Source organism: Camelus bactrianus, chromosome 12 (genome assembly GCF_048773025.1).
Source record: "Camelus bactrianus isolate YW-2024 breed Bactrian camel chromosome 12, ASM4877302v1, whole genome shotgun sequence".
Lineage (NCBI taxonomy): Eukaryota > Metazoa > Chordata > Mammalia > Artiodactyla > Camelidae > Camelus > Camelus bactrianus.
The window spans coordinates 17,201,048-17,228,681 of record NC_133550.1 but is presented as its reverse complement, the minus strand read 5'-3'; the positions used below and the strand labels follow the sequence as shown (position 1 = coordinate 17,228,681).

The 27,634-nt window shown below is 56.0% G+C and overlaps 1 protein-coding gene across 15 annotated transcripts in view; it reads right to left on the bottom strand.

Annotated features, from left to right (window-relative positions):
* KMT2D (lysine methyltransferase 2D) overlaps nt 1–27,634 on the bottom strand; it is a 39,335-nt gene that overhangs the window by 10,208 nt on the left and 1,493 nt on the right. For 2 of the 15 annotated variants that reach the window (XM_074374923.1, XM_074374930.1), the window contains exons 2-43: nt 23,470–23,555; nt 23,084–23,210; nt 22,677–22,900; nt 22,442–22,551; nt 22,111–22,273; nt 21,608–21,773; nt 21,393–21,507; nt 21,095–21,252; nt 20,744–20,889; nt 19,068–20,606; nt 17,869–18,977; nt 17,292–17,405; nt 16,834–16,944; nt 16,194–16,298; nt 15,285–15,466; nt 14,941–15,105; nt 14,736–14,845; nt 14,596–14,643; nt 13,734–13,955; nt 13,382–13,501; nt 13,179–13,292; nt 12,829–12,959; nt 12,597–12,744; nt 12,330–12,395; nt 12,040–12,150; nt 11,701–11,838; nt 11,531–11,615; nt 11,059–11,300; nt 10,887–10,960; nt 10,628–10,678; nt 8,692–10,503; nt 8,405–8,584; nt 8,191–8,327; nt 6,115–7,967; nt 4,649–4,772; nt 4,416–4,512; nt 4,257–4,338; nt 3,913–4,145; nt 1,026–3,812; nt 753–893; nt 462–629; nt 144–303 (exon numbers count right to left, since the gene is read on the bottom strand). In XM_074374923.1, the coding sequence (XP_074231024.1) occupies nt 144–303; nt 462–629; nt 753–893; nt 1,026–3,812; nt 3,913–4,145; nt 4,257–4,338; nt 4,416–4,512; nt 4,649–4,772; nt 6,115–7,967; nt 8,191–8,327; nt 8,405–8,584; nt 8,692–10,503; nt 10,628–10,678; nt 10,887–10,960; nt 11,059–11,300; nt 11,531–11,615; nt 11,701–11,838; nt 12,040–12,150; nt 12,330–12,395; nt 12,597–12,744; nt 12,829–12,959; nt 13,179–13,292; nt 13,382–13,501; nt 13,734–13,955; nt 14,596–14,643; nt 14,736–14,845; nt 14,941–15,105; nt 15,285–15,466; nt 16,194–16,298; nt 16,834–16,944; nt 17,292–17,405; nt 17,869–18,977; nt 19,068–20,606; nt 20,744–20,889; nt 21,095–21,252; nt 21,393–21,507; nt 21,608–21,773; nt 22,111–22,273; nt 22,442–22,551; nt 22,677–22,900; nt 23,084–23,210; nt 23,470–23,518 (14,017 nt within the window). In that variant the 5' untranslated portion in view covers nt 23,519–23,555. The remainder of the gene's footprint in view (nt 1–143; nt 304–461; nt 630–752; nt 894–1,025; nt 3,813–3,912; nt 4,146–4,256; nt 4,339–4,415; nt 4,513–4,648; nt 4,773–6,114; nt 7,968–8,190; nt 8,328–8,404; nt 8,585–8,691; nt 10,504–10,627; nt 10,679–10,886; nt 10,961–11,058; nt 11,301–11,530; nt 11,616–11,700; nt 11,839–12,039; nt 12,151–12,329; nt 12,396–12,596; nt 12,745–12,828; nt 12,960–13,178; nt 13,293–13,381; nt 13,502–13,733; nt 13,956–14,595; nt 14,644–14,735; nt 14,846–14,940; nt 15,106–15,284; nt 15,467–16,193; nt 16,299–16,833; nt 16,945–17,291; nt 17,406–17,868; nt 18,978–19,067; nt 20,607–20,743; nt 20,890–21,094; nt 21,253–21,392; nt 21,508–21,607; nt 21,774–22,110; nt 22,274–22,441; nt 22,552–22,676; nt 22,901–23,083; nt 23,211–23,469; nt 23,556–27,634) is intronic. The other 13 variants (XM_074374929.1, XM_074374932.1, XM_074374935.1 and 10 more) reach the window with 12 other exon arrangements.

The following is a 27,634-nucleotide window of genomic DNA, read 5'->3' as shown; positions in this document are numbered from 1 at the left end:
TCATATACCCAGTCATGTATATACACAGAACAACATGCAACCCACTCCTATCTTAAACTGTACAACAGGGCACACTAATTGGCTTGGACCCCAGCCACCAAGTCCTACCAGGGAAGGAGAAGCCCACTCTGCTCCTGACTTACCCCTCAGGGTCCCTTCAGTATCCCGAGCAGAGGCGGCATCCCTGGGGTGCTCCCCCAGCTCTTCAGATGGAGTGACACCATTCACCATCTTCTGCTGCACCGATGGGGGTGGGGTGGGGGGCAGCGACGAGGGTGGTGTCGGCGGGTTACTCAGGTTATTCTGGGGGTGGGGTGGGGTGTTGTGCGCAAGATGGCATAGGGAGACTGACATAATCTCCTGGCCCTACACTATGTCAGCAATTTCCTCAAGCCTGCCATCCCCATCTCCACCTCCCCAAGAACCTCATCATCCCCAAAAGGTATTGCCATTTTTCTGACCTTGGTAAGCAGCTGGGAATAGTAGTCGGGGCCAGTAGGCAGTGCCCCACTTCCAAAGGCCCCCCTCAGCTGGCACTGCCCGTTGATTGGGCAGCCACTGCCAAAGGGAGCAAAGAGGCTAAAATTGGCGGTGATTGTAGGCTCCGTGAGGGGCAGCAGGGACAGCTCCTAGGAGGGGCAAGATGACAAGGTTGGAAACCCGCAGCATGTACATCTCTGCCACTGCACAGCTGGGGGCCAGGCTGCCCCCCATCCTGGGATGGGACCAGGGGACTGGCTCCTGGGGGTCACCTGTTTCAGCTGTTTCAGCAAGGCCTCGCTGGCCCTGACCCCGTCCTCCTTCCGCAGCTTCTTTCGGGAGCTCACCAACCTGTCGCTTGCCTTCTGTACCCGCTTGGGCTTCGGTGTCAAAGGCTTCCTTGCTGCTGTATCCTAAGCCAGATAAACCACATTGAAGGCTGCTATCCTCCTCAGAGCTCTCGCCTCTTGTCTTACCCAGACCTGCTCACTCAGCCCCCGGGCACTGGACCCCACTGTCTGTTCCACTCCAGCTAGAGAACTCACCTCCTTGTTGCTGGGGGTACCCTGTAGTTTCTGCTCCAGCCCAGCCAGTTTGCTGTCAATGTGGCCGTTGATCTCAGCTCGCAGCCCCTCAGGCCCCCGCCCAGTGCTGAGTTGCACATTCTTTGCTCGTAGAAGCTTCTGCAAGAGCAGATGCCCAGCCTCTGAGCGAGGGCCTGCTAGCAGGAGGTGGTTGCTGGTACCTGGTGCCCCTACTGGCTCCCCGTTGGCCTCCCTCTTCACCACCTGGGCTCCTAGGGAACATGGCTCTTCCCGAGGCTCCTGTTTGATGCTGAGATGGGGTGGCTCGGGCACCGCCTGCCCATTCACCTGCTCCAGATGCCCAGGTACCAGGCTGCTTTGCTCCGGCTTCTGGGCTTCTGCTAGGGTGTCTGAGGGGTCCCAAGGTTCGAGGCCCTTGCCAAAGAAGGTATCCGCAAGCTGGGCAGCAGCAGGTGAGGCCCTCCCAGGAGGCAGTTCCAAGGGTGGCCCCTGGGGCTTGGGGGTTCCTGGCTGGGTGGTGGGAAGCTGGGCATCAGAGGGGGGCTGGGAGCTAGGGGAAGGTAATTGTGAGGAAGGTCTCTTTGGCTCTTGGGGGCTGGATGGTGGAGGTGTGGGATGGACAGGGCCAAGGACTGGTCCTGTGGATAAGGCTCCTTGTGGGGCAGGGAGCCGGGGTGGGCCCTGAGGTCGAAGCCCTGCCCCGAGCTCCTGCAGGGGGCCTGTTTGGGATCCAGAGAAGCCCCCAAGTTGGGGTTGGCGGCCCAGGAGGCCCTGGAGGGGAGAGGGCTGGGTCCCAGGCTCCTGGTAGGGAGGGGTCTGGCGTATTGCCTGACTCTGCTGTAGCTGCCGCTGCATGAGGAGCGCCTGTAGCTGCTGCTGCTGCTGAGGACTCAAGTGCCGCAGCTGTGGGTTTTTGGCCAGGACTCCTTGGAGCTGTGCTCGAAGCTGACCCACTGTAGGCATGACTCCAGCCCCAGGCAGGCCCTGCCCAGACTGGGGGACAGATCCTGGTTTGGCAGGCTGTGGCCCTGCATTATTTTGCATGGGCCGCTCTAGTCCCAGGGGCTGTTGGGAGCCCAGAAGGTTCTGGGTCATGGGCCCAGGCTGCTCCCCTAAGGAAACAGAGGATTGGGCCAGCAGGTGGGGCACAGATGAGGCCTCTGAAGATGATCCACTGCCTGATTGCCCATGGCTTCCCACACCTGCTGTGTGGAGCAAGTTAACTTGCTGCTGCTGTTGTCCTGGGAGCCTCAGAGGTGGCTGCAGCTGCACAGAGTTGGGCTGAGGCTGGGCCTGTGGTTGGACAAGCAGGAGTTGTGAGTCCCCAGAGAGTGAGGGCTTTACCTCTCCTGGTTCAGTAGCCACTGACTCAGGTACAGTCCCTATTGCTAACGATCCTCCCTGATGTGTGGAGGGCCCCTCGGTGGCCTCTGGAGGAAGAGCCGTCTCTACAATGCTTTGTTCCTTGCCCGTTAGGATGAGGGTTGGGCCCAAGGCTCCGGGGCTAGAAAAGTGTTGCAGAGGCTTGGCTGGCATGCCAGGACCAAGTGTCACCTGCTGCTGCTGCTGCTGCTGCTGCTGCTGCTGCTGTTGAGGAGACAGTAAAGTTCGACTCTGGTTCAAGAGGCCCATCTGCTGCTGCTGCTGTTGAAGCTGCTGCTGTTGCTGTAATTGCTGCTGCTGCTGCTGCTGCTGCTGCTGCTGCTGCTGCTGCTGCTGCTGCTGCTGAAGCTGCTGCTGTTGCTGTAGCTGCTGCTGCTGTTGAAGCTGCTGCTGCTGCTGTAACTGCTGCTGCTGCTGTTGAAGCTGCTGCTGCTGTTGTTGTAGCTGCTGCTGCTGCTGCAAGGAGGCCATAGGCTGAGTGCTCAGTTTGGGCTGCCCACCGTGTGGTATCACGCCCTGCTGGAGATGGGAAAGCCCTGCCATGGATCCCTGCTGTTGGTGCTGTTGTTGCTGCGGCTGCTGGGCTGTGACCAGGCGATGTCCCATAAGGCCCTGACCCTGCTGTGCCAGCTGGGGGGAACTCAGCACCCGGGGCTGAGTCAGAAGCACCTGTCTGTGAGGGCCCTGGGGGCCCAAAGCTCCAGGGTGCTGCTGCTGCTGTTGCAATACTGCCACCTGGGTAGGGCCCAGCATGCCCTGAGGCCCCTGGGGTGGCTGAGGGGACAGCTGCTGGACCAAGAGGCCCTGATGGCTGCTGGGAGGCAGAAGTCCCTGGGGCTTGGGACCCAGAGCCTGGTTCGTCTGTACCCCTGGGCCCTGCTGCTGTTGCTGCTGGATTGCCACCTGTCCTAGGAGATGCTGCTGCTGCTGCTGCTGTTGTTGCAATTTCTGGGCCAGCTGCATGCGCTGCTGCTGGAGCTGCAGCTGCCTTTCCTGTAAAAGCCTCGAGTCAGGTCCTAGGCCTCGAAGAGCAAGACTGCCAGGGAAGAAGCCCCCTGAGGGGCCAGCCAGGGCCCCAGCCCCACCAGAATGTTGCTGTTGCTGCTGTTGGGCCAGGGTGGTATTGAGGAAGGGGCCACCAGGCTGTCCAGGTAGTGCCATGCCCCCGGGGGGCAGGCGAAGACCTGCAGCTTGTCCACCCGGGGGGCCCTGTGGTGGCTGCAGCCCATGGCCAGGGAGCAGCTGACCAGGAAGCTTGGTGAGTAGCCGGGGACTCTGGGAAGGACTAAGGGCCAGCACGGCTGAGTGTTGCTGCTGCTGCTGCTGCTGCTGCTGCTGTTGCTGCTGCTGCTTATTCCGATATTCTGCCATGAGATTAGTGTGCTCCTTCTGCTGTTTCCGGACCTAACATGGGAGGGTCAAGGAGGTCAGCCTGAAGCCTGCCCACCCATGCCATCCCTCCTTCCAGGCTCCTGGTTGCTAGGTCAAGGTCTGCCATCCCCACCTGATCCAGCTGTTTCTGAATCTTGCTCTGTTGTTCTGTAACCAGCTTGAGCTTCTCAGCATCAGCCTCTGGGAACTCACGGCCAGCCTTTTTGGCAGTGCGCTGCTTGGCACACAGAGCCTTCCGGGACTTGCGGTGCACCCCGATCTGTTCCTCTAGCACCTTCAGTTGCATCTGGAGGAGTTGCTGGGTATGGAACAGCCACTCCTCATACTGCCGCTGGTCTGCCTCATCTGGGAAAGAAAGTGGGGAGTCAGGGACTGCAAAATGGTGACCCAAAGCCCTCTTGTCCCCACATGCCCCAAGTCACTTCCTTACATATGCCTCCCCATGCGCATACTCACTGATCACTCCCTGGGCAAAAGTGGGTGGATTGGGACGAGGCTGGGAGGGGTCACTGGCACTCCGCTCCTGTGATGAGAGAGACTAATAAAGGGTCAGTGTCTGTACCAGGCCCTAAGAAGGGTGGCCCAATGGCACACGACACAAGTTCCTACTCCTACCTGACCATTTACCTGGCCACTTCCAGCTGCCACGTGGTTCTGCAGATCACCACCGGGTGCCCCTGAGAGCCTCTGGGCTAGCAGAGATACTTGTTGCCTAGAGTCCGCCAAAGCAAAAAGGACATGATGAGGAATATTGAAAAGCAAAGAGGTTGGACAAGTAGAAAGATCAGGAAGGATAGGGGAAGGATCGGAAAAGGAAAGGACCAACCCTCCTACCCCCCAAGTCTTACCTGTTCATACCAGGTGCCACTCCAATGCTGCCCTGAGCCATCACCTTCTTGATGCCTTTCAAAGCCACCATCTTGGCCTTTGCAATGGGATCGATGATATCTTCAGCAGCGAATTTGTCCAGGTCTGGAGAGAGAAGAGCCAAGTGAGCTGGGCATTGAAGTCAATGCTCCATTCCATGTCTGCTGTTCCAACACCTTGACTTCTACCAAGCTGAGAACAGCATGGTGTGGTGAAAAGACACTGGACTAGGAGCCAGGCAGCATAAGTAGCCAGGCAGACTCAGTTCTGTGATTCACAGGACATGTGGCCCTGTTTCCACTTGCACAGTGCTTGTGCCCCAGTTTACTCTTCTATTTGATAGAGAGCTTGATTCTCTACTCTGCCTACGTCATGGAGCTACTGAGAGTATCAAATGTGACAAGAATATGAGCACACTTTATGACCTAGAAAGCATTCTTCAAAAGTAGTGTTCTTAGGGCAACTAAGTGCAGCCCAAGAACTCAAGATGTGGCCATTGTGCCAAAGCCCTAGACGGCCAGAGCTGTTTGGGGCACAATATGCATCACCTACAGCCCAGTCTCCTGACTGCCCAGGATGGTGGGTAGAAAAAGTGAAACAAGCAGCCACCAAAAACTTAAATCTCCCTAAAATCCTGTATGTCGTAAATTTCTCCACTGCTCAGAAAACTTAAAAAACTTAACTGACTCCCTTCTTTTAAGAGGACTAACCAAATTCCTTCTCTCCTGGCTATTCTGAAACAGTGAAACAGTTAAGAGAATCAGAGGCCCAGGGCTCAAATTCTAGCTCCGTTAGTTGTGTGATCTTGGGCAAGTTACTTAAACTCCATACCTCAGTTTCCTTTTCTAGAATAACAGTACTTATTTAATGAGTTTGTTATGATGATTAAATTAGACAATGAATGTAAAGCGCTCACACACTGCTTCGTAAATAGTCATTACTCAATAAATGCTATTATAATTTGACATCTTCTTCAACCTGGGCCCCCTTCCTACCTCTCCTAAGTTATGGTAGCACCCACTCACTTCCCTCCACTCAAAGCCTACTCCAGGCAAATCACTCCACTGTCTCCAAACATATTCCCCATCAGCATTCCTGCCTTAAGTCTCATTAATCTTTTCACCAACCTGATTGCTTTTTCGTACACTTCTCTCCAAGTTCTAATCTCTGGGTCTCACCACAGCTACAAATTCTTTGCTAATCAGGCTTCAGGCATCCATTCCATTCATTCACTCAAACATCTGAATGCCTGCCATATGCCAGGCACCACTCTCCTTTAAAAGCCACAAAGCTTCTACCTACACCACTAATATGGTATTTAGCCAAAGCTCTTTGCATTCCATCTCCCTTAACTAGGGAGTATTTTGGGTCTGAAGCCTCACTGAGCATTTGGTGTTAACAGTGATCACCCCTGAGTAACACAGCCAGTGCCTGCAGCTGAGGTTACCTGTATCCGGGAAGAAGCTATTAGCCAGCTGCTGTTGCATCGCCAGCTGCTGTGGTTTCATGCACATGGACGGTTGCATGGTACTCATGGGCTTCTGTGCCAGCACTGTCTGTGGACTCTGCTGGGGCACCAAGCCTGCCTGTCCCCCATGCTGCCCACTTAGCATATGCCCTTGGTTGGGCACCATGGCCATGGAGGGGGCCAGGCGCTGCTGGAGGGCATGAGCTGGTGGCTGGGTGGGCACCAGTGGTTGGGCCAAGCCTGGCTGTCGGGAACCTCCAAGTCCCAGAGCAAGCTGCTGTTGGGGTCCTGCCAAACCAGGAGAAGAGCCCTCATGTGGCAAAGACATGGCCTGAGCAGGGCCTGGGGTAGGCAGCAAGGAATGCTGCTGTTGCTGGGCAGGCTGCAGCTGTGCTGAAAGCTGCTGCTTCTTCTGCAGCTCCTTCTTCTCATGTTCCAACAGGTCCTCAATGAGCAGGGGTAGCTCACTGGCTACCAGCGAGCTCTCCATCTTGTCCAGCTCATCCCCAGATGCATGTCCACCAGGCAAGGTCAGGGCCCCGCTCTCTAGCTCAAACTTTTCCAGCAGAGAGGACCCTCCTGGGCCACCCAGTGGGCTGGGGGTCAGCAGGTGAGCTGATGGTCCTCCGGTGGCCCCAAAGGGGACCTTCTCAGCTGTGTGCCCACTGCTGGAAAAAGGTCCTGTGCCCAACCGAGTGTCCCGGCTGCCCATCACACTCTGTCCTGGCTTCAGCCCCAGGCCTAGTGAAGTGGTGGCAGGTGCTGGCTCTACCTTGGGGGTGGTAATGGTGAACTGGCAAGGGGAAGGGTGGCGCCCACCCTCCTCCACCTTGGGCTTCACCTCAGGGAGCACCGATGCCAGACGGGGCTCAGAGGTATCAGCAGCAGGGGGAGGGCGCTCCTCAGGGCCCAAGGGTCCTGGCTCTACACCCCGCAGGAGGGCCTCCCGCTCAGCCTTTTCATTGGCCGACTCCACCAGCCTCAGATGCTCGTTGAAGATGTCCTTCTTGTCTCCAGTGTCCAGCTCAGGGTCGGTATAGGCCAGCAGGTCAAACTCATCCCCGTTGAGCAGGTCATCCAGGTGGGGGTCGTTGGTCTCCAGGTTTTCCAGGGTGCCCAGCTCATCATCCCCCTTGGCCACATCCACACCCAAGCCCAGGTGAGCAAGCTCCTCATCATCCTCCAGGGCCTTGTGGGCATCAAAGTCGTCGTCCAGCTCAGGATCCTCACAGGGTAACTTCCCAGCTTCCAGGGCCAGAGGAGGGGGGCGGCCAAGCTCAGTGCTTGAGGGGGGCCGGCTGACTAGCTCCAAGCCAGTGGGCACATTGGGACCCTTGGTGTGGGGCGTTGGATGGAGGCTGTTGTTCAGTTCAGGGGCTGGTGGAGCTGAGGGTTTCTGTGGAGGAAGGCCTGATACCGCTAGGCCACGAAGCCCTTCAGGGGCCAGCCGGTGGGAGTCCTCACTTACAGGGTAAAAACGGGGTCTCTGAAGGGGGCCCTGACCAGGAAATGGAGCTCCCCCCGGTCCAAGTCCTTTCTGTACATTGTGCCGCAACTCAATGAACTGGGCAGGACCAGCTGGACCAGGCACTGGCTCACCAGGGCCTGGCAGGCGGGAGGCAATTCCCGCCAAGGGGGAACCAAGGGCTTGGCGGCCAAGTTCAGGCCCAGGAGTTGATGGAAAGCGAGTAGACATGGCAAGTCGCATGGAAGTTGCTGCTGTTGCCTGTTGCTGTTGCTGCTGCCACAGCTGCTGCTGCTGCTGCTGTAATGGCAGGGACCCGGGATAGGGTGCTCGCTGATAGAAGGCTTGGGAGCCTCCCACCAGTTGCCTGCAAGAATATGCAGTAGTCAGTAAGACAAAATTAGGATGAAAAAGAGCTAGAACATGGAGTTAGGGCAGTAGGGAAGGATGGAGTTAATGTGGTGAGGGGGAAGGAATGGCGAAAAGTAAGTGATACTGGAGGATTAGAGAGATGGGAAAATCAGAGGCAGCACGATGGTAGTACTATCTGTTCCTTTGATTTACCCCCAGGGAACCCCCTGGAGCCTCACCGGCTGTTCACATCCATAGAGGAAGGGGTGGCTGGTGGAGGTGGCCTGGAGAGTCGGTCATCACTGGGGAAAGCCCCTGGGCCCAGGATGGAGCCGCCCAGCTTGGTTGGGGGCAGCCCCACAAGGCTGCTCTTGTCCTAGGAGAGATAGGGGTAGATGAAGGTGGGGCCACCTTCAGTATCTTGGATCCATCACCCCTTGCCACTCTACCTACCTGGGTCCCAGCAAAGGGGGTCTGGCCTCGACTCAGCTGCTCAAAGGCAGGGCTGCTAGACTCAGCACCCCAGCTACCTGGGGGGCCCACTGCTCCTGCAGCTGCCGCAGTTTCCTTCTCCTGCCGAAGGGTGTTGCGCTGGATCTGTTGCCGAATCAGCAGCTCCCGTAGTCGTTGGCGCTGTGCAGAGAACAGAGAAGAGGGTTAAGTCCATTCTACTCCAATCATAGGGCTGGCACAGAAACAGCAGAGATTTGTGGGGACTCAACTCCAGGATGTCAACTCACCTGTCGTTGCTTCTCCAGCTCTGTCTGGCTAAGGCTGGACATGCCTGGGTCCTGGGTACCTGGAAGCTCGGGTGCCGCCAAAGAGCTGCCCATCCCAGACCCTGGGTCTTCTCGCTTCTCAACTGGAGAGGTGATGCCTGCCCGCTGTGAGGCTCCATGGGACAGGTAGGGGAGGGATCCATCGGGTGCAGGTGGTGGTAGGACTGATGGGGGGCGCAGTGGGGACAGCCCATAGCCCTCTCCTGTGGACCCACTGCTGGGTCCTAGAGGGCTGCCCGATGGGTGGAAGTTCCCTGTGGCTACTGCAAAGTTTGTGCTTTGAGGCTTGCCCAAGGTAGGGCTGGGCCCAAAATGGCTGTTGATCCCATGGGGTGGAGGGAGACCAGGCTGAGGGACAGGGGGCTTTAGGGAAGGCTCCCCTACTGCCTGAGGGAAAGTGAAACGCATGGGAGAAGGGGTGCCCACAAATGCACCTGTCCCAGGGGACCGGGCAAAATTGGGCGGCTGCCCACTTGGGACCTTGGCATGGAGCTCACCCGCCGGCCCCGAGGGCAGGGCTGCTGGGAAACCCCCAGCCCCCAGCGGAGTGTGGGCTAGAGGCCCAGCCTTGAAGGCAACTTCAGGGGGCTGGGGGCGGGGTGGCTTATGCAATGGGGCAAATGGGTCCCGGGATTGAGGGCGTGAGGGTGGACGGGAATAAGGGTCAGGGGATTGGAAGCGAGGGGTAACAGGAGATGGGCAGAAAGCCTCAGCAGACAGAGGACGGGGTGTCAATGGGGACTGGGAGCTGGACTGAGACTGCGGACTTGCAGGCACTCGGGAGAAAGGGTCAGAGGGCAGTGAGCGAGGAGGCAGGGCACAGCAGCTCTCAGGAGGTGGGGGTTGGGGCCGAGGGGTCAATGGGGGCTGGGCATAGGGGTCAGGGTAGGGGCCAGGACGAAAGATGTCTGAGTGGCTGGGAGGAGAAGGAGCCAAAGCCTGAGCAGGGGGTGGCTCTTGGGGCCTGAGGCCCAAGCCCGGGCTCTGGGGCTCTACCTGAGATGCCCGAGGGGTCAGGGGGGCTTTGAAGACATCAGGTGCCTTTAACTCCAGGCTGCCCAGATGGGGGCCTGAGGAGGGTGAGTCAACAAACCCCAGGTTTGGGGGCCCACAGCTAGGAGACGATGCCCCAAGCTCTTCCTTCTTCACCTCTAAGGCCTTTCGAGACTCTCCGAAAGGTGGAGGCGACAGCAGGGGCTCGGAAGCCTTGCCTCCCCCTACCCCTGGGCTCTCAGGAACAGCCAGGTTGTCCAGTGAGGGGCAGCGGGGTTTGAGGAAGGGGTCAGGTGTGGAGGGCTGGTGTCGGGGGGTGCCAGGTGGGGTAGTGTGGAATTCCCCTGGCTGGCCAGTCCCAGGACGAGATGAGGCACCCAGCGTTGGGGGCTGCGTGGGGGCCCCAGTAGGACTGGGATAGGGTGGATAGGTGGGTGGTGCTGTGGGGAAGCGGGGCTCCATAGCGTAGGCGGGGGCCAGTCCAAAGGGGTCCTGCGAAGGCACTTGGGCGGGCACCTGGGGTGGGAGCTTGAGGAAGAGCTCACCAGGCGAGTCGGGGCCGGGCACTGTGCCCGCCGGCGGCTTCAGGAACCCGTCCGCAGAGGTAGACAAGCCGGCGGGGGGAGTGGGGCTGCCAATGAAAATGGTGGGGGCGGCAGCAGGAGGCGGACTGCCCAGTGCCCCTGGCTGAGGGGGAATGCGGAGATGTAGGGCCGGTCGGTCAGTCTTACGGGCCATGTCGCCCACCTTGGTCTGCTTGTTGATCTGGCTCTCAGCCTGCTACGGGGGGAGACCAGGCACAGAGCAGTCAGGCTGCTGTGGCAGGCCCTACATGCCCCCCACCCTCAGAAAGGGCCCACACTACAGAACTTGGATAGCATGGCCCAGCCTGGCCCCCACTCACCTTTTGCACCTTGTTGATGCGGTGAGCTGCCCGGTTATCTTTGGCCTTTTGCTGAAGAACAGATGACAGAACCTTAGGCCTAGGGCTCAATCTCGTGTCCAGCCCCCATCCCTTACAATGTCACTCACACTGCCTGCCCAAAAGCTGATCCCTTCTGGCCCAGCTGCTTTGGGAGTGGGGAATGGAAAGAACTGAGGTGAATTTCCCAAAGACACCCACCCCTCAGTTCCCACGCTGACCTAGACTCCCTCTGTCTCACCAGGTAGGGGGCTTTATCAGCAGCTGGAACTTTTCTCCAGAGCTTCATGATTTGTTTGCAACGGCTAGACCAGTCTGGAGGGCAGAGAGATTACATTAGAGGAGACTTGGCAAGTGACCCCTGCACCAGTCATGTTACCAGGTTGTCTCCCTTGTCCTCGTCCCATGGGTACCTGGGTAATCTTGCTTGAGATTGGGGAAGTTAATGTTGGCATAGAGTACAGGTGAGATGGTGGAGAGCTGACCCAACTCCTCGTCCTTCTCCCAGCGCTGAAGACTCCGCTGGTTATAGGAGAGACCGTCGCCCTCACCCTCCGTGGTGGGGGTGGTGGGAGTGGAGGGCGTGGTGCCCCCCGAGCCTGTCCAGGGGCTGTCTGGCTCACCGGGTTCCGGGCTGAAGAAGCCCCCGCGCTCCCTGGGGCGCAGGGGCAGAGAGTCACAGAGGGCAGGGATGCCAAGCCCCACCCCAAACAAACTGCCCAGAGTCCCCAGGCCACTGCCCTTCCCCAAAAGAGGACAGCCACAAACAAAGGAGCAGAGGGAGGTACTGCTACAGCAGCACCCAGGTGTCCAAAGTACCCCCCCTCAGCACAGCCCCAGTTGGAGAGAAGGGACTGCCCACAGAGGTTAAGCATAAATACCAACCTAGAATCCAGGAATGGGGACTGGCAGAGGCCCGGGTAGGAGTCCATTGGGCTGCTGGAGGGGAGATTGCCCAAAGGGAGTCCACCTACAAGAGGCACAGGATCAGAGAAAGAGAGCCAGCTTGGCCACACCTGCCCACCTAGTCTTCAAACCACTCCCATCCAGATCACCTTGAAGAAAGGGCCTCTGCAGTGGTGTACGGCTGCCATCTAGGCCAGGGGTTCCACAACCCAGGTGCTGCTCTCGTTCAGAACCCAGAACATCCTTGAAGAGCTGCTGCAGGTCCTTGGATTCCATCTTGGGCAGTTCTGCAAAGAATTGGTGAAGGATGCTGCCGAGGAAGACTGGGGAGTTGAGGGGATACCACAGGGCTACAAATGGTTATGGCACAGGAAGGTGCCCAGGACTCCCCGAGAGAGAAGCTGTAGAGATGAGATTCCCACAGGTGGGACCCTCTCCTTCTCCCACGGAGAATCCTTATACACGAAAAATACAAGTCACAGCCTCACCTTCTGTGGGAATCCTGTCTAAGTCAGAGCTAAGCATCCCTTCACCTGGGGTGCCTGGCTTCTCGGGGTCACTGGGCACTGGGGATGCCTTTACACCCCCATCCTCAGGTCCTGCAATTGCCAGGAGAAAAACCCATCAGCAAGGTCACTCTGGAGGTACCACACTGGCCACCCTGAACCACAGAAGGCATCAAACAGTTTCCAGTCTCCAACCCAGATGGTACTTAGAGGCAGAAGAGGCTGACAGAAGTAAAACCAAGACAGGACACAGTCCTCCCAGAAGCCCTCACCTGGTGTATCAGCCTTGCCTTCGGGGCCACGGGACTCTTCATCTGCAACCTCTAGACCATCGTCTCCTACAAGCAACAGTCCCCACTCCAATCAGAGATGCCTTACCTCTGATGCCCAGAACAGGACCCCAGCTCTAAGGCCAGGGCACTCGCAGCCCACCCTCTACTTCTGGAGACCAGCCCATCTCCCCCCATATTCTCTTGCCACCTTCTTAGCACAGAGGGAAGCTGGACCCCTTCAGACCACCTTACCCCAATACGACTAACCTTTCTGTGAGGTCGGGAGTTCTCTTCTATCTGAGCCTCCATCACCCTTGGCTTTTGGGGTTCCTAGTCCAAAGCTTGGCCGGCCCGCCCCAACTGCAAAAAGGGCCTTCCGGCTCAGGTCCAGCAGCTCCTTCCCAAAGAAAGCTTCCTATGGGAGGATTGAGGCAGAAACAGGCTTCTTCATGCCCTGCAGGGCAGACACTGCCCTTGCCCCTCAGAGCCTAAGACCCACCTGCAGGTAAGCAGGGAACATGTCCTCCAGTTTGCTCTTCTTGCGCCCTCGCCGCTGCTGCTTCTTCTTCTCATCCCCATCAGCTAAACTCTGGTCCACAGAGCCTTCTGCAGGCAGGTCGGCAGGCATCACTGAGGACAAAACAGGAGGTGTCAGCCTTTCTGGGGACATTGGGCATGCCACCCCCAACTCAGTCTGGGGACGTTTTCTGCCTACTCTCTCCCCCAACACCAGTTGGGCCCACCACCCTCTTGGCCCTTTGAGTGAGTGCCCCTGCCCCAGGCCTCCCTGGCAGCGTCCCAGAGGTCCTGTGATCCCCACCTTCTCCCAGGCCCCACTGGAGCCCTCACCCGTCTCACCCTCGTCGGGCTGCCCATCCCCACTCAACACCTCCGCCTGTGCAGCAGGCCCCTTTTTCACACGTGTGTGGGATTTCCGCTGTCGCACCATGAAGCCACCAATGCCTAGAAGAAGGCAGGGCTGAGGCTGAAAAGCTGCTGAGTACCTGGTCAGCTGCCCCTCACCACTTCACCTCCGCATCTCAGGGCCTTACCAGGCCGATAGGGTTTCCGTTTGCGTTTTTTGCTTTCTTCAGTCTCCTCTTTGCCAGGCTCTACATCAGGGCTGATGGGGCCCTCCAGTTTAATCTCGCATTCCATGTGCTCCACGCTACCTGTGACAGGGACAGAAGAGACAGAGGCAGGTCAGAGACATAGACCCTTTTAACCCTGTCATCCTGCCACCTAAGAACAGAGAGCCGAGTGCCTTGCCACAGAGCCATCTGCACAAAACCAACAGTGGCTCGAGGGTGATTGGGAGTGGCAATACTGCCCTACCCCACATTCAATTCTCACAGGTGCGCTGCTCCCACGACTTTGGCACTCCCTGAGAGTCCCCAGCCTGACCTTCACCCTTGAGCAGCTCGTCAGTGTCCAGGTCCCCATCCTTCTTGTCATCAGGGCCAAGGGCATCTGAGGGCTCAGAACCCTCCAGCCCTGCCTCGCCTGGAAGGCCAAGCCGTCCTCGCCGCTGGCGCCGCTTGTGCAGGGGTGACATGGTCAGGTTACGCAGCACGGCCATGCCAGTTTCTGTCAGCCACACACCCTCGAAGCGAAAGTACTGGGGCTCTGCACAAAAGGGAAGCGCCTGTCACCCCTGATGGAGACCCCAGGGAACCCCAGAACTCCAAGTTTCGGCCTAAGACCCTAGCTGGAACAAGTCCAGACTGGGGTCTGAGGGCTAGAGAAAACAGGCCACCAATAGGCACTAGAAGAGGCCCGAGTTCTCCATCACTGACCCGGGAGATTTAGAGACTGCTACTGCAGAAGCCTGACTTTACTCATGATTAACCCTTGGTTCACCAAATATATTCTCTAGCTGTCTGGTGCTGGGAGGGCCCCTACTTGCTGAATGCCAGCTTACAGTACTGCATGCCAAGAGCAGTGCCCACATCATGATGGAAGCAGAGTAGCCCCAGCCCCTTCACGAAGGAGAAAGAGCTGTGTTCTGGGCTCTCTGGAGATGAGATTCTAGCAGTACAACAGCCATGTTGCCTGGTGGAAAGAACTCTGCCTAGGAAACTGGAGGCCTTGGTTCTTGTCATAACTTCACCACTAACCTACTGGGTGACCTTGGGCATGCCACTCAACCTTCCCAGGTCTTAGTTTCTTCCTCTGGAAATGAGGAGATGATGTTGGGGTGGGCTGGAGCCAGACTAAGTGTCTAAGTTCTCCTCTGGCTTTGGCATTCAGAATTTCTATGACTCACCCGGCTCCTTCACCTTCATAGGTACCAACTCTGGAGGTGCAACAGGTGCTGTGGAAAGGACAAACCAAGGCAGCTGAAGGCCCAGTCCCCAAGCAAGGCACCCTGACTCCTCCTCCCCATCCCCAGCACCTGGTACTCACCAGCAGGCTTTACCACATAAGGCTGGCAGGAGACACAGTCAAAGCCCTCATCAGCTGCCTGCTCCACATCATCCTCGGTGAAGAGGCTCTCACAGCCAGCATGCATCCACCTGGGAGAAGGGAGACAGGAGGAGATGAACTGAGACAACGCAAGGCTGAGAACAGGAAGGAGGGGGCCTATGTAAGCAGAAAGGGGCACCCTCACCGTTCACAGTGGCGGCACTGGATCAGTAGGTCCTCTTCCACATACGGGGCGTGACAGATAGGGCAGGTCACCAGGCTGGCACAGGGCCCACAGTGTGTGTAACTATTCTGCCATTCACAGTGGAAGCCAGGGGAGGCGGCCCCACACTGCATACAAGACACACACCTGGTGGCAGCAGAAAGACAGACCCTCAGCACCTAGCATACCCAAGGCACCCAAGGTGCCCACACTGTGAACTAAGCAATCAACCTGGCCTTCTAAACCCAGATTCTGCCTTGTACTCAACAACAGATCCACTCTAACATTTCAGACCCAGGCCCCTCTGAAGATCCCAGTCTTCTTACCACTTGCACTTCCAGCCACCCTTGGGCACGGTGAGCAATGGAGGGTCCAGACAGTACGTGTGGTAGCTAATGTCACAGTCATCACAGAGAAGCAGGCGTGAGGGGTCTGAGGCCTGGCCGCACACCTCACACACGATGCACTCCACACAACGCCAGCCCTTGAGCAGCATCACCTTGGTGATCTGGTGCAGAAGATAGCAATTCCTCAGGGTGTGATGCACAGGGCAGGGCAGACCTCTCAGGATGGTGGAACTTACAAGGGCGGGGCTGGAGGACCCCAGTGCACAGGGCAGACCTCCCCTGGCACACAGGGAGGTTATGCTGAGTATACCTCATCCCAAAATTAGTAGCTCCAGGGATCTTGGCTGATAGAAGAACAGCATTACCCAGCCACTGCCTTATTACAATCTTTCACTAGCCTAGTCCCCAAAAAGGCTATGGACAGAATTAGGTTGCATTTCCCTCAGTTTTTCTTCAACACGTAGAACCTGCTACTGCTGCAAGTTAGTGAATGTTAGCAGTGAACCAGTTCTAAATTAACATTAATGAAAACCCAAAATGACTAATCATGCTTGGCTCAAAAACACTGCTTTCTCTTTATGGACATGTGTTTGATTTTGATTTTACATTTTACGTCTAGACTATACCATGTCTTCTACCAGTAAAGTTCTCATAGTTCATATAATGGACTGAATTATACCTGTAAGTCATGGTCTACTACAAAGAAACTTATAAAGACCACTATGGTTTCCAAAGTAATTTTCCCCAAGATGAACTGACAACCATGGTTGACTGATGAACAACTTCTATGACTAATGGCTGCTTTAAGTAGAGTTGCCAGGACAGAGACGTAGAACAAGAAATCACCAAACCCATTCCTCAGCCCAGGCTCCTGGGCCCCGAACTTACCTTGCTGTTGACACAGTAAGGGTGATAGCACTGAGAGCACTGGGAACAAGCAAGGAGATGGCCCTCGGCCCCCCGGCCAAAGCTGCCACACACCACACACATGTCCTGGGGAAACACACAGAAACCCGAATGTCCAACCTGGTATTCTCAACACCACTCAGACCCGGCAACTGACTACAACACTCATCTGAGAGGAGGGAGTCGGACAACCAAAAGTCTATCCTCAGCTCTAGGACACTGTAAGCCATCATGGAACCCTGTTCCTTCCTAGCTTGCCTCGTTCATCTGATCAGGTAATTTGAAATGATACAGCCTGACGTGGAAAAGGTAATGAGAAATGAAAGGAAGATAAGATGAGTAAAGACTGGTCAGGATGAGGGAGTAACATGTGACAAAATTCTACAGCTTCAAGATTACTCGTGTTCCCTAGACTATAAGCTTCAAGAGGGCAGAAACCATTTCTGCCTTTTTCACTGCTACATCCCAAACACCTAGCTCAGTGTCAAGCTCAACTTCTGGTATCCCCAGAAGCAGGTCCCTGGTTTTCCCCATTTACTCTCCCACCAACACACACACACCCAATGTTCAGTGTGCCAGGCCCCACTGCTGAAGATGGGACTACAGCAGTCAAGTACGGTACCTGCATTAGGACAAACTTGTCTGTGTTGGAGAAAAGAACCACAGTATTTTGCATGGTGTCATCATCATCATCTTCTTCCTCCTTGCTGGGAGAGCTATCGATATCAGCAACCTTATGGGCAGAGAGTTGTGGAAAGTGAGGCAGCTAAATCTGCCCCAACTAAGCTGCTTTCCTCTTTGGTGTTGGGGGAAGGTGGCATAAATCCCTGGCTAAGATGAAAGCCAGGAGCCAGGACTAAGCAGCAGAACACCCCAGCTCCCAAACTGGGCCTCAGCCTGACATTAGATTTCAGAGAAGCCTGGGGGACAAGTGGACAGAAGGAGCACAGACATAGCTGGACAGCCCCTAGGCTAGCAGGCAGGCAGGTGAGCGTGCAGGGGACTGGCAGGATTTAAAGGGTGTTTAATCTTAAAGGGGCCAGCTGAAGTATGTTTGGGGGATGGGAGGCCTCTCCTTACTACCAGAGTCTCAATGGAAGAAGTAGTTGATTTTAGCCGGGCCCGTCCTCTCCCACGTCCTCCGTGTGCTCCTCCACGTGGCCGGCGTCTTCCTGGGAAACTACTGCTGCGCCCCTGAGTGAGGGATTACAGGAGCAAGTCAAGGGCTAAGATGTTGGGTCCACAGGCTTGGAGGGAAGAGAAGAGACGAATGGACAGAACATGGCAAGTAACAAAGCCCAAGAATCCCAGTCAGGGCCAGCGGAAAAGCAACAGCAACAGGTAGGTAGCTCTGGCCCAAACCACTCCCCACCAACCCCCACCAAAAGAGCAGCCAATGTGGTACAACAAGAAAAAATATTGGCTTGACAGACCTGAGTTTCTAGTCCCAAGCCTATGACTGAGTAACCACGAACCTGGGCAAGTCACTTCCCCCTCTAAGTATCAATAATTCTCTTTAATAAAATAAAAGGATGGACTCAAGATCTCTGAGAGTCTAGGATTCAATAAGCCAGGTGGGACGGTATCAGTGACACAGGACTGTACCTCTGACAGTGGCATGACATCGAACACATCCAGTGACTGGAGAGCCCCTCACCTGTTTGATGCGGGAACGAGCCGGGGAGCTGCGCCGCCTCCCCTTGTCCCCCTCGGCTTTGCCTCCTCCAATAGCTGTCCCAGCGTCACACAATAGTGAGTCATCAGTCTCTGGCAGAGAGTCGGTACAGAGCCGCAGGGAGCCCTCATCCCGGGCTGGACTGACGTCTGTAGATACCCCCAGCTCCATGGATAAGGAGCCACCCCCCTCAGGGTCAGGAGAGCCCAGCAGGGGCTCTGAGCCAGGAAAACTGGCACTGGCATCGCCTTGACTCAGATTAGAGATTTCATTAACGATGTCAGATTTGATGAGAGTAGGTGGGGTAGGGGCCACTGGTGCACGTGGCTCCTCTTGCTCTTCACAGGGTGAGCCCTGCCCTGCCTGCTTGCATTCTGGGCCATAGACCTCCATAGGGGTCACAGGGGCCAGCTCCTCGGGGTCCAGGAGCACAGGAGAACCCTTAAGTTCACTAGCCAAACTGCCAGGGGTCTGTCCAGCTTCTGGCTGTGAACCAGGAGTGTCAGTCCCATCCAGAGGGGCTGTGTCCTCCCCCAAGCCAGAGAAGTCATCCAGGGCTGGGGCAGGGCTGGGTGCAGGGCAGGAAAGGTTCCCCATGGGAGAGGGAAGAGGACTAGTCGGGCTGGGTTCCAAGGCTGGGCACTCAGGTTCTGGGACTTTCTCAGTCTCCATGTCATGTGGCTCAGCCTCATCTGACACCTCCACTGCCTTCTCCACGGGACTCAGTGGGGAAGGAATGGACAGTGGCAGAGCAGGAGGAGAGCACTGGGAAGGAGGGGAGTTTGGGGGAGGCAGGGAATGCTGGAGGAGTGGAGAACAACGAGGGGGAAGGGGCTCCATCAGGATGGGAGAGGCCGGTCCCATTGGGGAGCCTGGAGAGGGGGGAAGGATCATCGGGGGCACAGGCTCAGGGTCAGTGCAGTTAGCTTCTGGTGGAGGGCTGATAGGTGTCTCTAGGATGGGGGCAGCCAATGGTGACTCAGGGTCACTGTCCCCTTTGGCACCAAAGGGGTACTCTAACTCCCCCAAAGGAGACAGGGCCGGTGGGGCCACAGCTGTGATAATGGGTGAGAGTGGAGGAGGAAGGGGATCTGGAGGGAAAGAGAAAAAAGAGAGGCTATTAGATGTGCCATAAAGAGTTAAAACAGTCCCAGAGTAAGAGGGTACTAACATCCCCTTACCTGGTGGCATCAGCTGAGGTGACAAAGATGGCTCTCCAGATGGGGACAACGGCAGCTCCTCAGGCAAAGGGGACAGAGGTGGTTCCCCAGGCTCAGACAGGGCCGGCTCTCCAAGCAAGGGGGATAGCGGTGGCTCCCCAGGTGGGAGGAATAAGGGCAATTCATCAGGTGCAGGGCAGAGGCCTAGCTCCTCAGGGGGCTCTTCAGGTCGAGGGGACAAGCACGGTTTCTCAGGCCGGGGGGACAGACGTGGATCCTCAGGCCCAAGGGACAGGTGCGGCTCCTCAGGCTGGGGGGACAGGCGTGGCTCCTCAGACCGAGGGGACAGGCGTGGGTCCTCAGGCACTGGGGACAGCTGCGGCTCCTCAAGCCGGGGGGACAGATGCAGCTCCTCAGGTGCAGGGGACAGACTCGGCTCCTCAGGTGCAGGGGACAGACAAGATTCCTCAGGTCGGGGGGAGAGATGCAGCTCCTCAGGCCGGGGGGACAGGCGGGGCTCCTCAGGTCCAGGGGACAGATGCAGCTCCTCAGGCCGGGGGGACAGATGCAGCTCCTCAGGCCGAGGGGACAGATGCAGCTCCTCAGGCACAGGGGACAGGCGTGGCTCCTCAGGCCGGGGGGACAGATGCAGCTCTTCAGGCGCAGGGGACAGGCGTGGCTCCTCAGGCAGTGGCAACAGGGGTGACTCCTCCAGCGGTAGGGACATAAGCAAGTCCTCCGGTGCCGGGGAAGCAGGTGAATCTTCAGGTAGCGGGGATGTGGGTGAGTCCTCAGGTGGTGGGGACAGGCGTGAAGCCTCAGGTGGAGGGGATGTGGGAGACTCCTCAGGTGGTGGGGAAAGGGGAGATTCCTCAGGCGGTGGGGACAGGCGTGACACCTCAGGCAGGGGAGACAGGCATGATACCTCAGGTGGTGGGGACATAGGCGAGTCTTCAGGTGGTGGGGACATGGGTGAGTCCTCAGGTGGTGGGGACAGGCGTGACGCCTCAGGGGGTGGGGAGAGAGGAGATTCCTCTGGTGGAGGGGACAAGGGCGATTCTTCAAATGGTGGGAAAAGACGAGATGCCTCAGGTGGTGGAGACATGGGTGACTCTTCAGGTGGAGGGGACATGGGTGACTCCTCGGGTGGTGGAGACAGGCGAGATGCTTCAGGTGGTGGGGAAGTGGGCAATTCCTCAGGTGGAGGGGACAGGGGAGACTCCTCAAGTGGTGGGGACAGGGGTGATGCTTCAGGTGGTGGGGACAGGGGTGTCTCAAGTGGGGGAGATGGGGGAGACTCCTCTGGTGGAGAGAAGGGTAACTCCTCCAGTGGAGAAAAAGGTGATGACTCGGGTGGGGGAGACAGAGGAGACTCCTCAGGCGGTGGAGAGAGGGGTGATTCCTCAGGCGGTGGGGACAGGCGCGATGCCTCAGGCGGCGGGGATGTGGGTGATTCCTCAGGTGGTGGGGACAGGGGCGACTCTTCAGGTGGGGGCAGCAGTGGCATCTCCTCATTTAGGGGGGCCTCCAACTGGGGCTCAAGCTGGGCCCCTGCTCTCCCTGCAGACATAATACACTATGCTCCTACCTAGCTCAGCTGCACTCCACAGAAAGTACAGGGTCTGGGGCAAAGCAGAAACTATCACTTGCCACAGAATAGAAGGGGTAACTTTCAGGGACCCTCAAACCCTACTCACCTAGTGGTTTGGCTTCACATTGCAGGGGCCCCGGTTCCTTGGGTTGCATAGAGGTCACACGCCCACCCTTTGGCTGCCCTTGGCATGCAACGTACAGAGCATCGGGCTCATCAGTAGGGGTATCGCCAGGCTCTGGGGGTGAGAATCTGCAGAGGGTACAGGGGAGCAGGCATCGTGGCTCTCATCAGCTATCAACTCCTAGACAGCACCCTGGGGCAAGGCACGAGCACTATGGATTGCACTGCCCACCTGAGGACTCTCCTCTCAAAGTCAGCCTGCTTTAACACGACCCTTGCCAATCTCAGTACTTCCGATCCCCCATCCCAGTCCCCGCCAGTCCAAACCACTTACCTGCTGCGGACAGGGGGATGCTGCTCGGCAACAGAACTGATAGGCTGTCCTCCCTGGGCTTTGTGACAGCGGTGACAGAGTGAGTAGTTCTCAAACCACTCAGAGTTGGGATTCAGCTCTGCTGAGCCTGCCCCACAGGCCCGACATACCCGACATGCCTAGGGGAAGGAAGGAGGCAAAACAGGCACTGGTCAGACAGCAGAGACTGGAGGAGAGTACAGGGCTCGTCACCACGGAGAAACTCAGGCTGTTGTGAGAGGCAGAATTAGGGAAAGTAAGGCAGAATCCGGGGACTCACTTTGCACTTCCAAGAGTGAGCAGGCAGTTCCTCTATAGGTGGTTTCAGGCAGAAGGTATGGTATCCTTTGTCACATGTCTCACAGACCAACATCTTAGAGTCATTCCCAGGTTTCCTGCAGGGGCACAGGACACATAATGAGGTCCTCCCTGCCCTCATTTTCAACCCTAACCTGTGCTTCGCCTAAGACTTTCCTCTTGCCCTCCCATTCCTACCTGCAAGCTTGGCACACTTTGCACTCAGGGCACTGCCAGCCAGCACGCTTGCGGGCAGTCAGAGCAGTGTCCAGGCAGGCCCCGTGATAGTGATGCCCACAGCTGGTACAGAAGAACAGGTCACACAATTCCCCTGGCCCCTCGCATACTGCACAGCGAGCCTCCTCTGCAGTGGGAAGGGACAGAGGACATGGGTCAGCGATGGATTCCATACAGGACTCAGCACAGTGCTATCTACATGACAGGCATTCCATGACATAGAATGAACAAATAACAAATAGTTACTAAGTGTCTGCCTAATATATGCCAGGCACTACTCCAGGCACTGCAGACACTTTGGTAAACGAGACAAGCAAAGCCCCTGCACTCTCAAAGTCCACACCTATTTTAGGTGGGGCAGACTGATAGTATATAATTATAGACTGAGAACTCTGCAGAGTACAAAACCCCCAGGCACACTTGACCCCTCATCTGCCCTATATTCAAAGGGTAGGACTTCTCACCTAGATGTGCAGCCCCCTCACTGTGCTCCGGGCATAGCAGCTGCAGTGTTTTCATGGATAAGAAGGAACCGCTGGCAGTCGCACAGGGGAAGTGGTAAAGACGTGGACATTCGGGTGATCGGCAAGGGATGGAGGCACCGAGCCTGGTGCAGTGGGAGCAGCGCTGCCAGAGTGGAGACAAAGCCTCAGTGCTAGCCAGCTCCCTTCAGAGTGACAGGTCAAGCACTAACTTTGCCCTTGTATGCCCCCGGCCCTTCTCATTCTACCCTCTCAGAAGCCCACAAGCCCACCACTGCCCTTTGCCTATGCAATGCCCTGGCCCCAGCCCCACCTGTGAGATCCCTGAGAAGATGGCCTTGTCCACACCACATAGTTCTGGGCCCTCCTGCCCCCATACACCTGCTGACCACGCAGCACACCAATGGTGAGCCCAGCAAGACCCTTTATAGGTGGAAAGATGGAAACAGAAAGGAAAAAGTTAATAGGAACATGATCACTGGCTCAGGACCACCCAGCCCTCACCCTGTTTCCTGCCCAAGTCAGCTACCCTACTTTCCTTCACTTACCTCCAGGTTCTCCTAGGTGGGCAGGTGTCAGACCCTCAGGGAAACCAATCTGTGATAGGTCCTCGCTGGGCAGCGCTGCCTCATTGGGCCCTGGATTCCCCCCAGGGGACACCACTGGACACCGGGGCCAGTCGAATGGCAACTCAAAGCGCCGTAGCTCCCGTTGCCCGTGTAGACTGGGCTCCCCGCAGTTACAGAGAGCACAACGCCGCACTGGACCCCCACTGTGAACACACAAGCATCAGCACCATGCCAGCCCTGCCCACAGGCACCCCTGACAACCCCATGATTTGGCACACCCATGCTTCCCAAACACTCATGTTCCTAAATCTTCCTCCTTAAAAGCCCTAGACTGTCAAATCAAATCCCCTTATGTCCTTATATTCTCATTTCCCCAAACTAGTTACCTGCAGTCCTGGGGAGGCTCCTGAAGCCTGGGACCCCCAGAACTGGGCACAGAGACCTCCCCCACATGTGGTTTGGGAAGGTCTGGCTCAGTGGCGCCTGACTCCTCGGAGGCTGCAGGTCCATCAGCTGAATGAACACACAGAGAAGCAAGCATCAACCATTATCCTCTATTTAATACTAGTCCACTCATCAGACCCATGAGATTATCCAAAACCCCAGGTGGATCACAGTGATGGCATTTCAACTTTTGTCCCAAAGAACAAAGTCCTTCCATTACCTGTCTATTAGACAGACTTAGCTCCTGTCCTTGTGCTAGGACCAGAGATCTAAGGTTGCCTGGGAAGAGCAGAAAACTGCAAGCAAACCTAAAATTTGCCCTACTCACCTGCTGGTTCTGAATCTTTATCCTCACCAGGCGGCTTCGGGCTGTCCATCCCTCTCTCCGACTGGGCAGGGCCCTCTCGGGGAGACCTGTCAGGGCCAAGAGATACCTATTTGTAGTAAGTCTCCCCACTAAACACTTTCCCAACAGTCTTAGAAAGAAGGCAGCTAATGTTACCTAGATTCTACAGAAATCAGAGCAAAACCATACCTAAAAACTCCTGTACTAATGACAAGGAAAGTTTTCCCCAACCCTTATCCCACTGCTACTTCCTCTCCAGATAAACGCATACCCTTCTCCTCCCACTCTGGATTTTCAGGGGATCCACTCCCCTTTCCCACTTTCCACCTCTTAGATAAGAGTTCCCAGGGCAATAGTATCCAACTAGAATCACATCAAATTTACATCTAGTAAGACCCTTTGCCTCATGTCTGAGTTCTTGGCTTCTGGAGGGCCCTATCCCCTGGACTTTTTCTCAGGTCCCAAAGTCAGCTACCATCCTAGAGATCTTTCAGTACCAACCCAGGGGTAGTCACAACCCAGGAAGTCTGACTCCAGCCGAAATCCCTCTCCTAGAGACAAAGTCTGGGGTCCTGCAGGATGTAGAACACATTACTAGAACTGAAGCCCAGCTATGAATGGATCTCCCCCACCTTCACTGCTTTCAACCAGAACATCTCAATCACAACAGAAGAAACTCCCCAATTTCCACCCACTGCCCCTCTAAATCCAGCTCAGTCCCACTCCCTGGCCCGTACCATGACTGAGCTCACGATCTCACCCAGCCTGAAGGCCTCAGGTCGTTGCCCTTAGCAACGCCAACTGCCCTTCCTCCTCAGATGTCCCTAGTAGTTAACAGAAGTGGGCCTTAAGAGTTACTGAGCATGTGTAGCCAGGCCTGACGCTAGGCATGCTGGGAGTTGTAGTCTCAGGAAGCACATTGCCACTTGGAGGAGTTCTAAACGGGGCAGGACACAGCAAAGTAGCTTCCTTCCTCTTCCGTCAAGCAGGGTTTCCACACATACTATGGGGGTGGGGGGTAACGGTCCCCTCTTCTAAGACATGTCTGCCTATCCCAGAGCCAAATGAAACACACTAACGTTGTACCTAAGAAGGTTGAAACCCACACCTTTTGGCACATTTTCCTAAACCTCAGAGGAAACCTAAACACAGTATGAAAAAGAGAGAAGTAAAGAGTAAGAATTACAGAGCTGAGGAAGAGGGAAGGGGTCCTCTAGAAGGGAGAGAGGGTAGGTGTCAGCCGCTCTTAGTGGGAAGAGTAGGGGCTTAAGCAGAGAAACAAAGTATAGTTTTCCTACAAAAGGCAGAGGGAAATCCCCCAAACATAACTCAAAGTAAAAGTCTGAGAAATGTATCCTTCACCTTTCCACTCCTCTTGTTTAACCAGAGGGACCACATCAATCTTAGTAAGGACAAGACTCTCTTCCCAAACCAAACACCCCAGTGAGCCACTTGGGGTTGAGTGACTGGGACAGATGAGACAGGGAACCCTCAAAGGTGTCCAGGATCCATAAATCAATTACCTAAGACCCACATTATCAATCCTCTTTCCCTGAGCTAACACTCCATTTCCAGAGACTGGCAATGGGCCTCAAGTGACATGCCACAGGAAGGGAAGTTTTCTTTTACCTTTTTCCCCCTCACAATATGAGATTCTACTAGATTGAGAAAGTGAAATATCACCTGATACCTGTCACCTCTATTCCCAGATCATCTCTTTCCTAAACCTGCCACACAATCACGCCTGAAAGGAAAGCAGGGTGGTCATCTGGCCAGCCCACAGAAAAGCTGCTTTGGAACTTCAGGGGACCCTAGAAGCCACCTATGGGAAGTAGAGGTTGGAGATCAGGGCACCAGCCAGGCTCCTCTTCCTATCCAGTCATTCAAGGCTTGACCACACCCAGGAGGTTTCAAAGTTTCCTAAATGTGTACAACTTTTTCTGTACCTTACCACTACATGCCCCCAAGATCTTCCACCTGCTCTGCTCTCAAAGTTGAGGCCAAAGGAGTCACAAACAGCAAGAAATCAAAAGCAACAGTGATAGTACACTGGGTGGGAGGAGGACTGCCTCACACAAGGCCAGAGGGACAAATTCCTCTGCCCTCCCCCGAGCGCAGCCTTCTCAAGCTGGTAAGGCTGGCACTGCTTGGGGAGGTACAGAAACCACCTTCGTCCAGCCTTGGGAGACGGTATCAACATACTCCAAAGCTAGAGCCTCATTCATGGGACCAAGGAAGATACGAGATCAAGAAGCAAAGGGCAGAGTGTCCTCCAAGCTGTATCAAAAAGAATCTAAGAACACCTCCCATGTCCCTACCCTGCAGTCTAGCACCTGCACCCCCATGCTGAGCCCCAGTTGTCAGGTGCCTGAACAGATCAAAGCAAATAAAGACCATAGTTTCCCTTGTCCCATCATTCAGTCAGAAACCACACAGACCCACCAAGGGTTTTTTTCCTGGATCTAAACTGGATTAATGCCAGGCCAGGCTTCCTCTGGGGAACTAGGGATACCAGAGAAATACAGATCTAGGGAATAAAACTGCTGGGTCCCCTTAATCCTGGGCCTAAGAGGCCGAAAACAGCAAGAAAGAAGGCAGAGATTCAGCTCAACCCACTCTCCTCTCAGCCTCCATCCCAGACCAAAAGCTTTAACTCCATTTTCCCAGCCAAAGGGGAAATGGAGGCTTGGAGAGGTGAAAGGCTGAAGCAGGCCCTTGAGTGAACAGCTCTTCTGTAGGACTCAAGACTTCCTGGTTCCCAGCCTGAGAATCAAACCACACCTCTCCCCACCCCCATTTTGGGTCGGCCCTCCAGGGAAGAATCCAAATGGCAACAGTGGTCCTGTAGGCCGTCCAGACTATCCCTGGGTCATCCTAAGGTCAGCCACAGCTAAAAAGGAGAGGTCTCTCCTAAGGATGTTCTTCAGGGACACACAACGGGAGAGGACCTCCATAGGAGGCAAAGGCAGAGAGCATGGGTGACAGTTAGCCTCACTCCAGCACCCCTGTGTCACCTTTCACCTCAGGCTTACCACCCAGAAATCTCTCAAGGGCAAACCCCTATCTTCTCTTTTCAAAGACCAGGCTCAAAGAGATCCAGCCTATGTATGTTGGAGGGGGTAGAGTGAGGGAGCAAAATACACCAGCCAAATCCCTGCTGGGCAGCCTGACAGCTGTGAGAGGGCCTGTCCCAGCCCAGGGCCCAGAGGCATGAGGCTCATGGTGCACCCTTCGTGCAAATCACATACACACCCCTTCTCCCCAACATCTGCCAGGGTTGGAAACACTGGCTTCAGCAGACACAGTTCGAATCAGGCCATTTCTCCTTTAAAGAGGTACAGGAGACCTTATTCTGCAGGGTTGGGGCAGGACCACAGAGCCAGTTAACATTCCCTGATTGAAAAAGGTTGGAGCGGTCTGGGAGGGGCCTACAGGATTGGCCAGGGACTTACAAGCAACCAGCTCTCCACACTAGGCCCAGAGAAAGCGGGAGACAAAAGCCATTTTTTTTGCAGCCCACATTCGCAGGGAGCAAATCTCAACGGCCTTCTCTATAATCCCCTAGAGATTATGTCCATCCCGAGAGGAGGGGAGGCAAAGCAGGCTAAGACAGCACTAGGCCTCGCTGGGGTCACTTTGCCAGGCAGGAGCAGTTTAAAGTTGAACAGCAAGGCCAGAGCTGCCCCCAGCCCCGCCTCCTTCTTGCCCCAGCCACCCCCTTCATCACACTAGTCAGTTTCCACACACTCTCCCCTTTGCACAGTAAAATAAAGCCTAGTGAAGGATCTAGGGTTCCTGAGTCTCCCAGAAGCTGCTCTGGGTGCCCAGATGGGCAGGAACAACCTTAAAGTCCAACCTGGCAGTAAGTCTGACCTGGCAGTGGCACCCTACCCCCACTCCCAAGTTGTTCTATTCCCAAGGCCCACAAGAAACCCTGAAGGAGAAGCAGCTGACTGGGATTGGTGCTGGCATAAGGGCTTGGGTCCTAGTTTAGTTGAGCTCCCCCCAACACAAAAATAAACAGGCAGAAAGGTTTTCTGGCCAGGTTCCCAAACTCCCGTGGTTCTCTGAACCCCCAGTCTTTAAAGAGGCACACCCCAAGACACCAGGCCTCGGTCCTGCCCTGGCGACTGGCTCAGGTTTTCTT